This window comes from Kwoniella shivajii, chromosome 7 (genome assembly GCF_035658355.1).
Source record: "Kwoniella shivajii chromosome 7, complete sequence".
NCBI classification, from domain to species: domain Eukaryota; kingdom Fungi; phylum Basidiomycota; class Tremellomycetes; order Tremellales; family Cryptococcaceae; genus Kwoniella; species Kwoniella shivajii.
The window spans coordinates 1,314,205-1,328,022 of NC_085914.1; the positions used below are offsets into that span (position 1 = coordinate 1,314,205).

At 42.7% G+C, this 13,818-nt stretch overlaps 5 protein-coding genes across 5 annotated transcripts; 3 read left to right on the plus strand and 2 right to left on the minus strand.

The window, feature by feature from the left end:
* Positions 1-729: 729 nt before the first annotated feature.
* On the plus strand, positions 730-3,362 carry IL334_005602 (uncharacterized protein; the record flags this gene model as incomplete). Its single annotated transcript, XM_062937313.1, has 5 exons — positions 730-904; positions 1,008-1,793; positions 1,878-2,023; positions 2,077-2,150; positions 2,201-3,362. The coding sequence occupies 5 exons, from the start codon at positions 730-732 to the stop codon at positions 3,360-3,362; spliced, it is 2,343 nt and encodes a 780-aa protein (XP_062793364.1).
* Positions 3,363-3,890: 528 nt separating this feature from the next.
* IL334_005603 (uncharacterized protein) lies at positions 3,891-4,747 on the minus strand (the record flags this gene model as incomplete). The annotated part of the gene is made up of 6 exons (XM_062937314.1): positions 3,891-3,976; positions 4,088-4,157; positions 4,330-4,399; positions 4,469-4,525; positions 4,605-4,653; positions 4,744-4,747. The coding sequence occupies 6 exons, from the start codon at positions 4,745-4,747 to the stop codon at positions 3,891-3,893; spliced, it is 336 nt and encodes a 111-aa protein (XP_062793365.1).
* Positions 4,748-6,688: 1,941 nt separating this feature from the next.
* IL334_005604 (uncharacterized protein) lies at positions 6,689-9,122 on the plus strand (the record flags this gene model as incomplete). Its single annotated transcript, XM_062937315.1, has 9 exons — positions 6,689-7,185; positions 7,244-7,452; positions 7,525-7,649; positions 7,706-7,745; positions 7,811-8,039; positions 8,093-8,254; positions 8,330-8,454; positions 8,525-8,632; positions 8,722-9,122. The coding sequence occupies 9 exons, from the start codon at positions 6,689-6,691 to the stop codon at positions 9,120-9,122; spliced, it is 1,896 nt and encodes a 631-aa protein (XP_062793366.1).
* A 385-nt stretch (positions 9,123-9,507) lies between these two features.
* Positions 9,508-10,818, plus strand: IL334_005605 (uncharacterized protein; the record flags this gene model as incomplete). Its single annotated transcript, XM_062937316.1, has 7 exons — positions 9,508-9,543; positions 9,603-9,632; positions 9,709-9,762; positions 9,833-9,876; positions 10,017-10,116; positions 10,328-10,573; positions 10,699-10,818. The coding sequence occupies 7 exons, from the start codon at positions 9,508-9,510 to the stop codon at positions 10,816-10,818; spliced, it is 630 nt and encodes a 209-aa protein (XP_062793367.1).
* Positions 10,819-11,183: 365 nt separating this feature from the next.
* Positions 11,184-13,740, minus strand: IL334_005606 (uncharacterized protein; the record flags this gene model as incomplete). The annotated part of the gene is made up of 4 exons (XM_062937317.1): positions 11,184-12,278; positions 12,413-12,614; positions 12,750-13,138; positions 13,339-13,740. 4 exons carry the CDS (start codon positions 13,738-13,740, stop codon positions 11,184-11,186), a joined length of 2,088 nt encoding a protein of 695 aa, XP_062793368.1.
* Positions 13,741-13,818: the final 78 nt, after the last annotated feature.

A 13,818-nucleotide genomic window follows, 5' to 3' on the forward strand; every position in this document is an offset into this window, starting at 1 on the left:
CATAGTGGCGCAGGAACGTCAATCTCCAAATATCAAACAGTCCTTCAACCACAATCCTCCCTCATAGTACCTTGCCAACGCTATAATAGGTGATCAGTCCAGTCTTGAAATTCCCAGTGGTCATAGCTCCGGAAGCTTTACTTTCCTCTCATTCACTTATTCCATTGTTCTGCCGACAACCTTGTCAATCATCTCCGAATCACCATCTCCTAAAGGACACTTTAGCATCGTGATCATCCAACCTTTTCCACAATCTATCATCGTGACTTTGTTCTTTGTTTGTGGTTCAAGTTGATCCTTTTCAGTGCGAAGATTGGTATCCACTTTGGCGTCGAGATTGAGGGAACGCATAGACCTGGGGTTGGAAATATCAATTCAATCAATCTTGGCTTTTAGTTCTCCTCTCCTTGAAGGAAAGGAAAAAAGGTGAGTTTCATCGTACCCATTTCGTACCTGGTAATTCTCATTTCTTCCTTTAGTTCATCCGTTCTTTATACACCTTTCAATATTCGTCAATTTGATAGTTATAAAAGCTGACTGCAATAACGACTACTGATTCTTATCCCCAGTCCGCATCAGCATCACATTGCGAAGGATTGTACGATACATTAGTTGAATGAGATAGTATAATTAAAGAGAAAAAACTTAGCCAGCAAGATAAGGCAACAGCCAAAGACACTCTTTTTGAGAAAAATCACACTCTTTTACTTGATCGCTCCATCTCCCACCATGCCACTTATGGGTAACCCTTCACTCGCAGCTGTATTGTATGGTCCTTCAGTAACCTTCAATGTCAATGCAGTCACTCAAACTGTCGCCGCGGTGACTCCAATAGCAACAGGAAGTGTTGTGAATATGACGGAAGTCGTTGAAGAGCAAAAAGCTGATCAAATGGGGATGGACAGTGAGTCGTTTGGTCTCTTACTCAGCTTCATCGAAATGACCTTGCTGTCGCCTTTTCTCGTCTTGGGCAAAGATATAAACTGACGTACCGATATCTCAACTAGGTACAATGCCCCGTAATCTCTATTTGGCATTCGCTGGTTTACTCTTACTATGTATGATCATCTCCCATCCTCGATTCCTAGCTCGATTATTCGCTTCTCTTCATTCATCTTCCAAAACACAGAAAGACACTTCTGTAAAAGTTTATCCTTACACTCCTGAATCACTGAAAGCTTTGCATGTCAAACGGACTCCTGGAGGAGGTGATTTGAAAAAAGGTTGGTTATTAAGGAAAGGACAAGATAAACAAATACAACTTCAGTCACCACTTAATACACCTTCATCTGTTCATTCAAAAACAGATTATTTCGCTTCTCCTGTCTCCGAAAAAGCACTCTCACCTATAAATATCAACGTTCCTAGTATTTCGTCAACAACTTCATCTCCTCCAACTTTTTATCCTCCTCCACATATGGTACCATTGCTTCATAATCTACCATTCCAATCGACTCTACTCTTGACCCCATTCTCTCGTCTGCCAAGTCACCTTAAATCATACCTCACTCTTCCCCAGTTATACATCATAACGGGATACCTCATCCTTACTGCTTTTGCACTAGTATGGAAATCTGATTTATCACCGCAAACAAAGGACAAAGGCTATGGAGCAGATTGGATGAGATCAGGCTTAGTAGCGACGTGCCAAATACCGTTGGTTATAGCTTTGGGAGTACGAGGGAATATCATTGGTCTCTGCGTCGGAAAGGGTTATGAGAGATTGAAGGTTTATCATAAGATAGTGGGAAGGGTAGTCTTTCTCGCAAGCACAGTGCATGCTGCCGCATATAGTGAGTAGACAAACAACATCCGATGACCTATAAATAATTTGACTGTACGTACTTACAATAAGCTAATTTGTCATGTCACGGTAGTGTACAAATGGACGGTCGCAGGAAAATTTTCGACTTACGCTGCTAAACCCTTTGCTATGTACGGTCTTCTTGCGTATTTCGCTTTGGTCCTGATCGTGATCACATCCTTACCTTGGGTCAGGAAAGCTTGGCACGGTATCTTCGAGGTGGGTGTTGTCGAGTCTGCTCATTTTGAAGTTTAGTGCTAAAGCGCTTCCAGATATGCCACTTCGTTGGAATCGCGGGTCTGCTGGTTGGTCTTGCTCTCCATGTTCCAGTTGCTATTCCATTCTGGTGCGTACAATGTCCACAGTCATTTGTCCAGCTTAACCCTGTATCTATAGCATTGCAGCAGCGATCATCTACCTCATTTCCATACTCTGTTCCTTGACAAAGACTCGACTAGCTCATGCTGAGCTTCATGCTCTGCCTGGCGCTGCTACCACTGTCGTCACAATTCCCGCTCTTCGATCCGGCTGGAGAGCAGGCCAACACGTCAGAATCCGAATCCCTGCTTTAGGTCCCTCCAAAGGCTTCGAATCTCATCCGTTCACCATTGCCTCTGCACCAGATGGTGAAGGATTGGTCCTCATGTGTAAGAGAGCTGGAGATTGGACTGACAAACTATATGAACTGGCTCAAAGATCGTCTGATATCGAGGATAGAGCTGAAGGAGGTAAAAACAACGCTACTGTTATCCTTGAAGGACCGTATGGTGGACTTGGAAATACTTTACTGCCCTCGTTCTCGTCTGTAGTCCTAGTAGCTGGAGGATCTGGAATCACTCAAGCATTGGGATTAGCGCATGACCTAGTCTCTCGAGCACCTACAGGTGTTGTGAGGGCTCGAACGATAGATTTGATCTGGATGGTTCGGACTGAAGACACAGCTAAGCCGTTGATGGCTACATTGCTCGAACTTGTGGACGAAGCTAAACAATGGGAGATGCAGTGTTTGGACGGTAGAAGGAAAGGAGAGAAGAGACCCGTACCAACTGCTTTACGAGTTAAAATATTCATCACTCGTTCTCCTGCAAGTTCACCATTGAACCTACTTCCAGAAATAAACGATTGGAGGATCGAACAAGATAAATCCATTAAATTTGGTTTTGGATCCGGATTCGGACATGAAGATGGATTGAAGAGACAACCTTCAGCAGCTGAAAAAGAGAAATATGAATACTTATTTAGGAATCCATCTACATCATCATCTTCGACATCAGCTTCAACGATATCATCGATATCTACGATGAGACATGATTCACCATTATCAACTATATCAGTGAATCCCATCAGACCAGATTTCAATATTTTCTTATCTTCATTAGCGGATGAAACGATTTCAAGATATGGTAAAATGATGATAGATCCTTCTGGAATATGTGTAACTGCATGTGGACCAAATGGATTAGTTGAAAATGTCAGAAATTCAGTTAGGAATCTTCAGGATTATAAGAAAAGAGGTTGTGGTGGGATTGAATTTGAAGAAGAGCATTTTGGTTTCTGAGATAAAAAGGAAGAAGATTCACTTCGAATTGATTTGTATCTGTGCATGGATATAACCTTGATGAACGACCAATCAATATATAATGAGTCAACGATTTGATATCTGATGATTATGATTATGATTATGTTTATGTATGCCTCTGGTAGGTGTGGAAAATATGCACTTGTAATTGTAATCGTTTGTTTCAGGTATAACAGTATCATTTTGATCACAGCGACCTGATGTCACCGAATGAAGCGATACGATGACCGCCGTGAAACAGTCAAGAAGATCTGAGTACCGCATGATATCCATGATTGTTTTCAGTAGATTGGGTAATCTCTTTCCCGATTAATATATTGGAAGGATGTTTTCCAATACCCTCTTTCATGATGCACATGAGCGTCAGATCACCAAGAAAATCTGATCACTTCATTCAATGTATGAGAACAACGATTGGCTTCTTCACATATGCATGGCTTTCATGTAGTTCAATCGTGATATAAACCTCTGGGATCAATACTACTCGACTCTAGTATAGATCTTAGTCTAGTATTCTCCAGATTGATTGAGCGCCTCGACAGCTTGTTGTTTAGCGTGTCTCTTGGCTTCTTCTCGGTCGTAAGCATCGAGACCTGTTATAATAAAGGTATGTCAGTTAATGATTTACTAGTATGAAACCAGATGAACTGGAGCTGAAGCAGAATGTTCTCTATAATCATGTTTGGATTGGGGATGAAACTCACCTTTAGTTTCGAAGAGTTTATCAACCTCAGCGGCTGCGAAACCTGCAATGAGTTCCTTGGCCAAGGCGTGCTGTATACATGAAGTGGGTATAACAGGTAAATCCATTGAAAGCGATTTAGGATGAAGAACATGTAGAAGAGCGTTGGTGATAGCGAACAGGAAGGTTGATACGGGAAGGAACGAAAAGATATTTTGTGAGCTCGAAATTCATTTGCATTCAGCGCTTATGAAGAAAACTCACGTTGGCTGGTTTACCCTCACTTTGCAAGTGGTTCTCATAAGCTTTCATAGCTTCGAATCCAGCAGCACCACTAACCATCGCAAAGACATGATAAGCATTTGTCCTACGATGAGAGAGATGAATGGGAAACGCAACTTACCCGATCAACTCGTGGGAGAGCTTGGATTTGTGTTCCTCATTGTTAGGGTCAATGTTGCTATTGGCAATGGTCAGCACTACAGCTAGCCTTCAAGGAGGGAATGTGCAAAGCGTGTAAATGAAATATGTCAACTCACTAAACCTCTTGGTTACCTGAATCGTCGTTGTTGAAGAAATCGAAGAGACCTAGATAATATGCGATGTCAGAGACAACGCAAGATGGTAATACAAGGGACGTGAGAGAGAGGAGATATGTGAGATGTGCTTCAGACTCACCCATTTTGTATATGTTTCGTTTATGAAAAAGTGATGATTTTCGTCAAGCGTAAAGTTGGTCGTGAAGATAGAGAAAAAGAAAAGCAACTAGATTGGAACTGAGCGGGTCTTTATATATATAACATAATTATATACATATGGCTGTGTTACTTGGGGGGTATCGTCATGGGAATTCCTTGTATGTGATTGAAATGTGAAAGTGTATGACCCTCCCTCCCCCATCCCATTCAATTTATGAATTGCGTCATACTGCAAAGTTTGTATATATATGTCGGCCCTTGTACGCGAAAATTCTTTTGAATACTGGAGTATTACTGGAGTACTGCGCTGATTCCTAGTTCTAGCAGGAAAGATCTCATTGTACCGCGACTGGAAGACGTGTTATACGAACGGACGACACGGTCGGGGAGTTGTGAAGGGGAGAAGGGTAAATATGGATGATGAATGATGTTCAAAAATAGAACAGAAAGCGATGCTATGCAGAGAAACATTTACTCCAAATCTTGATGAAACGGGGTCTTCCTTCAAAGCGTTGTGTCAGTAGGGTAAATCCATGACGTGTCTATCTACACAGTAATACTGTGAGTGGAGAGAACAAAGTATAATAAAATAACGAAGAAAGAGATCGACGTGTTTGAAGGAATGACGGTTTGAAATAGGGAAAGAGTAAAAGCGCAAAACCACTACTTACCCCGCATTTTCCTGTCATCGTTGTTTTGTGGTCGGTCACGGAAACCTAAAAATAGATTTCATCGGATGTTATTTTCAGTTATAATAACCGTGGCCATACAGTCCGCAACGCACTGCATACAGCTGTAGTTGTAAATAAGAGTGACGGATCAATACTTACAGAGAAAGTGGCAGAAAACAGAGTCTACTTGAATTCAATGAATGAGGGCAGTATTATCATTGTATGTGTCGAGTTATACGATATGTCCATGGACCTGAGAGAGACATTGATGAACACGAGCACGATAGGATTTGCCGCTTGCATTAACAGCTTGACGAACATCCTTCTTTGGCCAGTTCGATGTTCAGTGCCTCTTTTTCGGCAACAATCACGCTCACAATCGGACTCAATCGTGGCTTTTCTGTACCTCTGAAAACAACTAAAATTAAGATGAATAACGTCACAGGCATCACAGTTTCTGATAATCATGAAACCACTCAAGCAAATATGAGTTCACAGATAAATTTTTCAGCCGAGTATCAATGAAAGTATCATGATCCGCAGGAGCAAGAATAGTGCTCTACCATCAGATTGGTTCGAACCTGTCTTGATAAATCTTGTAGAATTAAAAGCTCTTGGAGCCATTCTCGATAATGAGTTCTCGAGTGTGGCTACCCATTATGAACCTTTTCGCCTACATGTCACTTCCCAGCCTGTGTAAGTAATCTTATATCTTGATTCACAGATTTATCGATCAACATAGGTTCATAGGTAGCACTCAGATTGCTGATCAAACGCTCAGAGCTGGTTTTGGAGCAGGGAACAGAAGAAGAAGAAGAACGGCTTTGCCTGGTTTCTCACCGTCGACCAGTAATAATCAAAAATCTAGGGAATGTAATACCTTGAGTAGCTACCGTTGGATTTGTTTGGAAACGGGATGGCCACAGATACACCGCCAGAATTTCCAGTTTTATGAGCAATGCTTCGTATTCAACTTATAATCGAGGGTTATCGATATCTATGCAGGTTTAACACCACACACGAAAATTTTCTTAATCTCGTGAATCTGGTCAGATACGCTATTGGTATCGTTTGAAATGATAAATGCTGAATTTGCCACCCACCGGAACCCCTTTGAGCTTGGACCCCTTTGAATACACACAACTTCTATCAAAGCAGAATTGAATTTCCACATATCACATACTTGTTCAATTCATTTTTGTCTTCTTCCTTCCTATTCTTTCCTATCGCCTTTGCTCATAAACTGTGGATAACATGTCATATATACCTGTAAATAGAAGGCGTCCTACCTTCACCATCGGGGAGGATTATGATACTTCATCCTCCTCATCGTCTCATAGCTCAATTAGAAGTTCGCCAAGAAGCGACCCGCTTCCCAGTGAGGTGGAAGTCACTGTTGTCAATCAAGAACTCGAATCTATGATGTCAGATTATGAGGAAAATCCAATTGTAGATGAAGACATGGATCTCCCACTCATGGATCATCGAGGAAGAACAGTAATCGATCAAGTGCCTCGACGATTCTTCTTCACCTTCTCTTTCGAAGGAAGAGCTGTGTCTGGTGGTCAACAAGTGAATCAGATGCCCACAAGTCTGGTCGATAAGAAAATGGAATTGCCGGAAAGTATCCATATTCTTAGACAATCAATTCGAGAATTTTTCGGTATTGGATGGTATCAAAATGATTCTTCATGTCATTGTCACTCTATACCTAAAATGATCAAGCTCAGCCAATTACCTACGGAGATCATGTGAGTTAAGCATGTCTTTTCTGCTCATACATCTGGCATGTATTGATGTACCGCCAAGAGACAACATGTTATCGTGTATAGCAAATGAGAATGACCGTATGAGTCTTGCTCGAACCTGCTCGGTAGCCTTACAAGCATACTGCAAACGAAGGTGTAGAAACCATGGCTTCGGTCGACCCTTACCACAAAGAGCCAATAAGACCTGGCTTCAAGTTTGGAATGAGGTAATCTGGCATTGGAAGACATGTCGAACACCTTACTGTACCAGTGAGTACCGTCAACGCAGCATAGATGACTTGAAAACGAGGTATGGAGCTGACGTGAGATTGATGCAAGTAGATATCGGTCGATCGCTATCATCTGATCAGCCCATACCAGATCGCGAGGATTACGATATCTGCCCTTCTAGCACAAGATGTCAAGAAGGTTGTAGACCGGGTAGATGGCCTAGTCAAAGAAACCCTGTCCTGGAACACTATTCTATACTAAAGGGAATGTAACACATAGCGAATTCTTGAAGTGTCTATTTAGGAGTTCGAGGAATGAGTGTAACTTGGAAGGTAAGGTCAAAGCGATCAAAGTATCACTCTGTGCTGATTGGATATGGATGTATCTGTGGCTGTAGAAGACTTTGGCCGCATTAGAGATCTTCTCAGACTGGTCATCCGATCCGACGACCTTCGGGATCATCCCTGTTTGGCTTGGTCCTTTCTGGACTGTCCACCGTCCAAATGTTATATTGTAGATGTAGATATCGCCGCTGCTGAGTGGAAACAAGTGGTATCTGGTTGTCATGTCGTTTACAACCCTTCGGGAGTCACTCTACTAGACATGATGCATTCGATTAGCTTAAAGTGAGTGGACGAAGATGGCACAATTTGAATTGTCTCAGCTCATCTTGATTCAGGATGAATCAGGACATCTGCGACGCGAATGACAATTTGAGATTTTACAATGAGATGATTGATGAGCATCGACAAAAAGAGCTTGATCAACCTAACCTATCTCATCAGCTAATACCTTCTTTCGAAACAAACGCCCAGATGATCTCGTCCCTCCCATCCCCACAGTAAGTGTGACAGCCTTAAACCAAGATACGAGTTCGCTAGTATACTCCCCGTTGATATTCGAAATCGACTCATAGATACTGCCACATCGGCGCCAATCAGCTTTTCCTGCACGATCCTTGGCGAGGTCACAGACTACATCAATATGCTCTCAATTGGGAACAGAAAGTGGCAGATTCACTTGCTCATGATAACACAGATTGTCAGTATACTCTTTTCACACTTATTTCTACTCCTAATCTGGCGCTGAGATATCCGCATGACTGTTCCAGTTACTATCCAGGGAATTACCAAGAAACCTAAGCTGGGCGTGAGAAGGACGGGTGAGAAGATTCTTGATCTAGTTTATGATGGCCAGGTCTTGCCAGTCCTGCCTTCAAGTGAGTGGTTTCTGACGAGACAGCTCATCACAAATCCTGTGAAGATGTGTGAAACAATCAAGCTAACATCACTTGTGCCTATATCACAGGACTAGCATTCCCGTCTTTGAAGACCTCACCTAGTACTCCAGTAGTTGACACGCCCTTCGAGACACCTTTCCTCAAGACCCCTCTCCAGCTCGCATCGATTGAGGACGTTTCGGATCGAGCTCCTTTGACTGCAAAGCGCAAAATACAGGCTTATGAAGGTATTCGTCTAGGATTTGAAGAGGACTGCGACTTTCCAGGAAAGGAAAGTGCTGGAATAGCTTCTCGGGTGCCGTACCGAAGATTAGGATATCTACCTTTGACGAGTACAATAGAATCGGGAATGTTTGGGGGTAAGGACATTGACATGAGTATCAGTCGAGGAATGGACGAGGAGAATCTGTTGGGCCTCTCGAGCTTCCACGAAGACTCTAAAAGTGCGGTCAAAGTAGACGAGATTTGAGAAGAGAAGTGAGTGGAATGGTTATAGTCTGGAATTCATCTGAACTAAATTGCCTAATCTGTTGATTTAGAAGTGACAGGGTCGGGCTTCTGTCTCATACGCTTCGCAGGACCTTTTGTATCCTATAGTCCGTAGGAAAGAGCATTGTAGAATCCGTCACAAACTATCGTTATTTGTAGTTTTCTGTCATGCCACCCAAATGTCATCTGTGCTTTTCGTTCGATTTTTACCCTGAACCGAACGCGACAACATCCTCCACTCATGGTCCACTCGTTGATATGTTTAAACCATCAAGCTGGTGTCGAGCGAAGGTCAATCTCTGTCCGCTATACCGCTATATCCGTCACATTCGACACAATACGAATAAGAGTCTTCTCGCAGCAGAATGTCAGCTGGTGCAAAGCAATATAAAGCTATCGGAGTGAGTCGTTCGTCTTTTCTCACTTACGATATCAAATGCTGATCTGCTAAATGATGTAGGACGATATATGGAAACGAACAGATAAAGTTGTCAGTTTATGCTCGGCTTTCTCCTTTAACATACATGCATAGGTAGGATGGAAGCTGATCCGTATGAGGCATGTAGAATGCCGAGTTGTTCACGTTGACTTATGGAGCTTTAGTTGTTCAACTTATCAAAGTAAGCTTGCAATTATGAAAGATCACCAGATATCTATGGGGATGGGAGCTGACTTTATTCGTACGAGTAGGATTATGAAGATTATGGGGAAGTGAACAAACAGCTAGAGAAGATGTATGTCATCGCTCTTCTTCTCAGATCACCTTTTTCAAACTCTCCATTTCTCCATTTCCGGAATTCGCATTGGAGGTCTCAGGATCTTTCATGTCTACATTCTACCTGGGATTTCCAACTCATGTCTGATTGAACTGTAGGGGCTACAACATGGGTACTAGACTCATAGAGGATTTTCTAGCTAGGACAGGACTACAGAGATGTCAGAGTTTCGCAGAGACCGCAGAAGTGATTTCGAAGGTGAGCTTATTTTTCCACTCTTTTCTTCCTACTCCACTGTCGTCAATCCCTATTGAGACGGCTTCCTCATCTCACTCGTGCCCTTTGTTATTTGTCATTCGTATCGTTTAATTCTCAAATGGTCATTCGACCTCCTTACTCGCTGTATCATCTTCTCGATTGCCCATTACCTCCTGTTCCAAAGCTCATCTCGAATTGATCCTTTTGATAGGTAGCATTCCGCACATTCTTAGGAATATCGCCCACACTTTCTTTCCCACCACCCTCCTCATCATCAACGATTACGAACCCAGCTCAACAAAACAGCAACACGAATTTACCTCAACCGAATGAATTCATATTGACGTTTGATGAGAATCCATTGAGTGAATTCGCTGAATTACCTAGAGATGCAAGGGAAGGTGGTTTATGGTTTAGTAATGTCCTTTGCGGTGTTATAAGAGGTTCTCTGGAAATGGTATGTTCCTCCTTCTCCGTCTGCGCCCGCTCTTTCTTTCGCTCCATGTACGCTACCTACATTCTCTCCATACATCTAGTGATCATTGCGATGTTCTTACTGATCCCATCAATCAAAATATACAGATCCAAATGCAAGTCGAAACTAGATTCTTGTCAGATGTATTACGTGGTGACGACACCACAGAAATATATGTTAGATTAATCAGGTTATTAGAGGAAGAACAACCTGAGAATGATGAGTAGATATATGACGAGGTCAGATTTCCTTGACGGGTAAGGGTGGTGGTAGTGTAGGTTCTTCCTACAGAGGCCATATGATACTGTCATATGGCAGGAATCCTAATATGACAGCCATATACCATATTGCCCAATCAATGCATACAACGTTGATACCCTAGCTACACTGTTCTATATACCATACAATACAATGGGTCGAAATTGGAAGAGGTCATTAGCCATGATTCGCACCAATGGTTTCGATGAGCCAAGAAATGTCCGGGGGTTGGCAAAGGGCGAGGCGACCATACTCAAATAATCATGATAGCGAGACACTCTAATTTTTTCACGCCTCGACAGGTAAGCAATTACATGACGACTGGGGCTTCCCATCAAATCCTTCTATCTCCCCTTGCACCGATGACCTCACTGTCGCTCTCGGCTCTTCCTCTTCTTATCGGACGACCATACATGTAATCACCATTCGGGTTCGCGATACCTTTGGTCATATATTGGCCTGAAGCCGTTGATGTGGTTGGAGTTGCCGTCGGACTTTCACCATAACTAGCTAGACTTTCACCTCTGATCGTGCTTGCTCCTCCAGTTATAGTTGATGATCCGCCTGTCATAGTTGAGCCAGTACCCAACGTTGATGCTCCCCCATTTGTCGTTGAAGACAACATTGATGAACCTATACCACCATTGTTTGGTATACCGAGTGTGTTCATCGAATCATTGGTATTCGTCCTGTGTCTCGGAGGATAATGAGATCTGCCTTCATAGTATCCGTTTTCTTCGTCGTCTTCGTCAATTCTTCCGTTCTTCATATTCAAGTTTGCGAAATGATCACTAGAATTCTGCCTAGATATTTCTCCTGTTCCTGCAGGAGGTTGAAATTGCTGTACACCTAGAAGGCCAAGATTGGCAGATGCTCTCCATCCTTTTCTACGATATCGTCCAGATTGTGATAAACTAGGACCTCTGTTCAAACCCCCTCCTCCACTGTTACTGCGACCAATACCGCTTGGAACCGATGATGTCTTCACGGGAGAACTGTTATTATTCGATAGGGCCTGTTGGACTTCGTTTTCATTCTGTTGTATTTTCCATCTTACAGCTTTACCTAAACTTTCTACGTCGAATCTAACTTCTTCATCTTGTTCTTCATTGCTGCTGCTGCTTGAAGTCGATATGAAAGTCGAGTATCTAGCTTGCGTAGATAAAACCAAAGACATTTGTAGGATTTTATTCAGCTCCAAGGTCGTGGGTGGTGGATATGAATTGGGTAATGGTGATGAAGCGGCTGGATTCACGATTTGTGGTATCAACCTTGGTAAGAGGGGAAGTAAGATGTGTATGAGGAATCCTGACAGTAGTAAATGCCGTACAGGGATTGGAGAAGACAGTGCAGTTAGATAATTTGAAGTTGAATTTGATGAAGGTAAATCACGAAGTTGTGTGAAAGGGAGAAAGACTCCTTCTACGTACTATGTCAGCAAGTCAAGGTCAGCATCGTCGGGTTTCCAACGTAGTCAACGAAAGAAAAGGGAAAAACAGAGGACGAGAGACATTGCGTTATGCCTGTCTGAGCGCAGGTACAAGTAGAGCATCAACTACTCACAGGTAGTACCTGAGCCCAAAAGAATATCCATACTTCTGCAGCTCTGCTGACCACTTTACCTTCTTCGAGAGTTTCGAATTTTGCTTTCAAGGTCAACATACCTGAAGCTATAAATTCTCTTAAATCAGATGTGAGAAGAGACACAATTCTTGATGGAGGTGATCGCTGAGATGTCGATACTATATGGGAGTGGCACAATTGACTAGATAAGATCAAATCAGGATTGGTCAGCTATAATTATATTTGAGACTGGTCGAAGAAGGTCAAGAAAACAATATAGAAGATATCAATCGAGTTTTCACGCCGATCCCAATAGCTGTTTTATGGATTCACCTACTTTAGATCCTCTAAAGGTGTCTTTAAAGCACTCCCAGCGAATAGAGGTAAAACATGAACGGTCAACAAACTCCAGGGTGAATTAGGACTCGAATGAGCCATAGCCATTGATTCTGCAATCCTGCCAACAGGGTCATGATGATGATGATGAAGGTAATAGTTGCTGTTATGTTCGGTCAAAGGTGTACCATCAGGATACACTACGATCCCGGATGATTGAAGTTGGTTATGATTGTGATTGTGATTATGAGTGCTACCAGAGACTGAAGGTCTAGGTGAAGGATGCAAATGACTGGAAGAATTGGTTGGGTGTAAGGAAGTTGAAGAGGACGACGCGTGGACAGGGGATACTGGCGGTAAAGGCGGTAGATGAGATAACGTCGAAGAAACCTGTAAAAATGACATGTTAGTTTTTGAGCCTTCATTGCGATACTGAACCGTACTTCGATACAGTAAAGAGCAGGAGAAGTATGATAGGAAGATGCGACCGGTTTGAGCAGTCAGTGTATTAGAGGTATCCCTTTCACCTGAACAACCTTGGAACAAAGGATAACATGTCCCCTTCAATAGAATTTTCCCTTACGACTCACCAGTTTGTTATCGTAAACACCTGTCACCCATCCTTTTTGACCATGGTTTCCACCATGATTGCCAGATATAGTTCCCGTACCACCTCCTCCTATAGAGTATTTATGTGGACTTTGACCTTGAATACCTGGAATCCCCGGTAATTTCTTATCGCTCTTTATGGGCAGGGGAGGAGGTACTTCTTCCCCTCTAGTCCCAACTCCAGAAGAAGAACCTCGACTCGCATAAGAGACATTTGAATGTGTAGGTGAAGGTGGTAATGCTGTTTTACGGGGCGAATAGGCATTCCCATATGGATTAGTCAAGGTGGTAGGTGTACTTAATGATGGTACGGTTGGATGGGAAGGTGATGGTGGTCGAATGGACAGATTCGTAGGTCGATGATATGTTGATGGTCGAGACATCTTGCACGAAGTCCTCAGGTGAGATTTCGCGCAAGCTTTTTCAGGCTGAAAATGCTGATCCTTATTTGGTTATCAGGG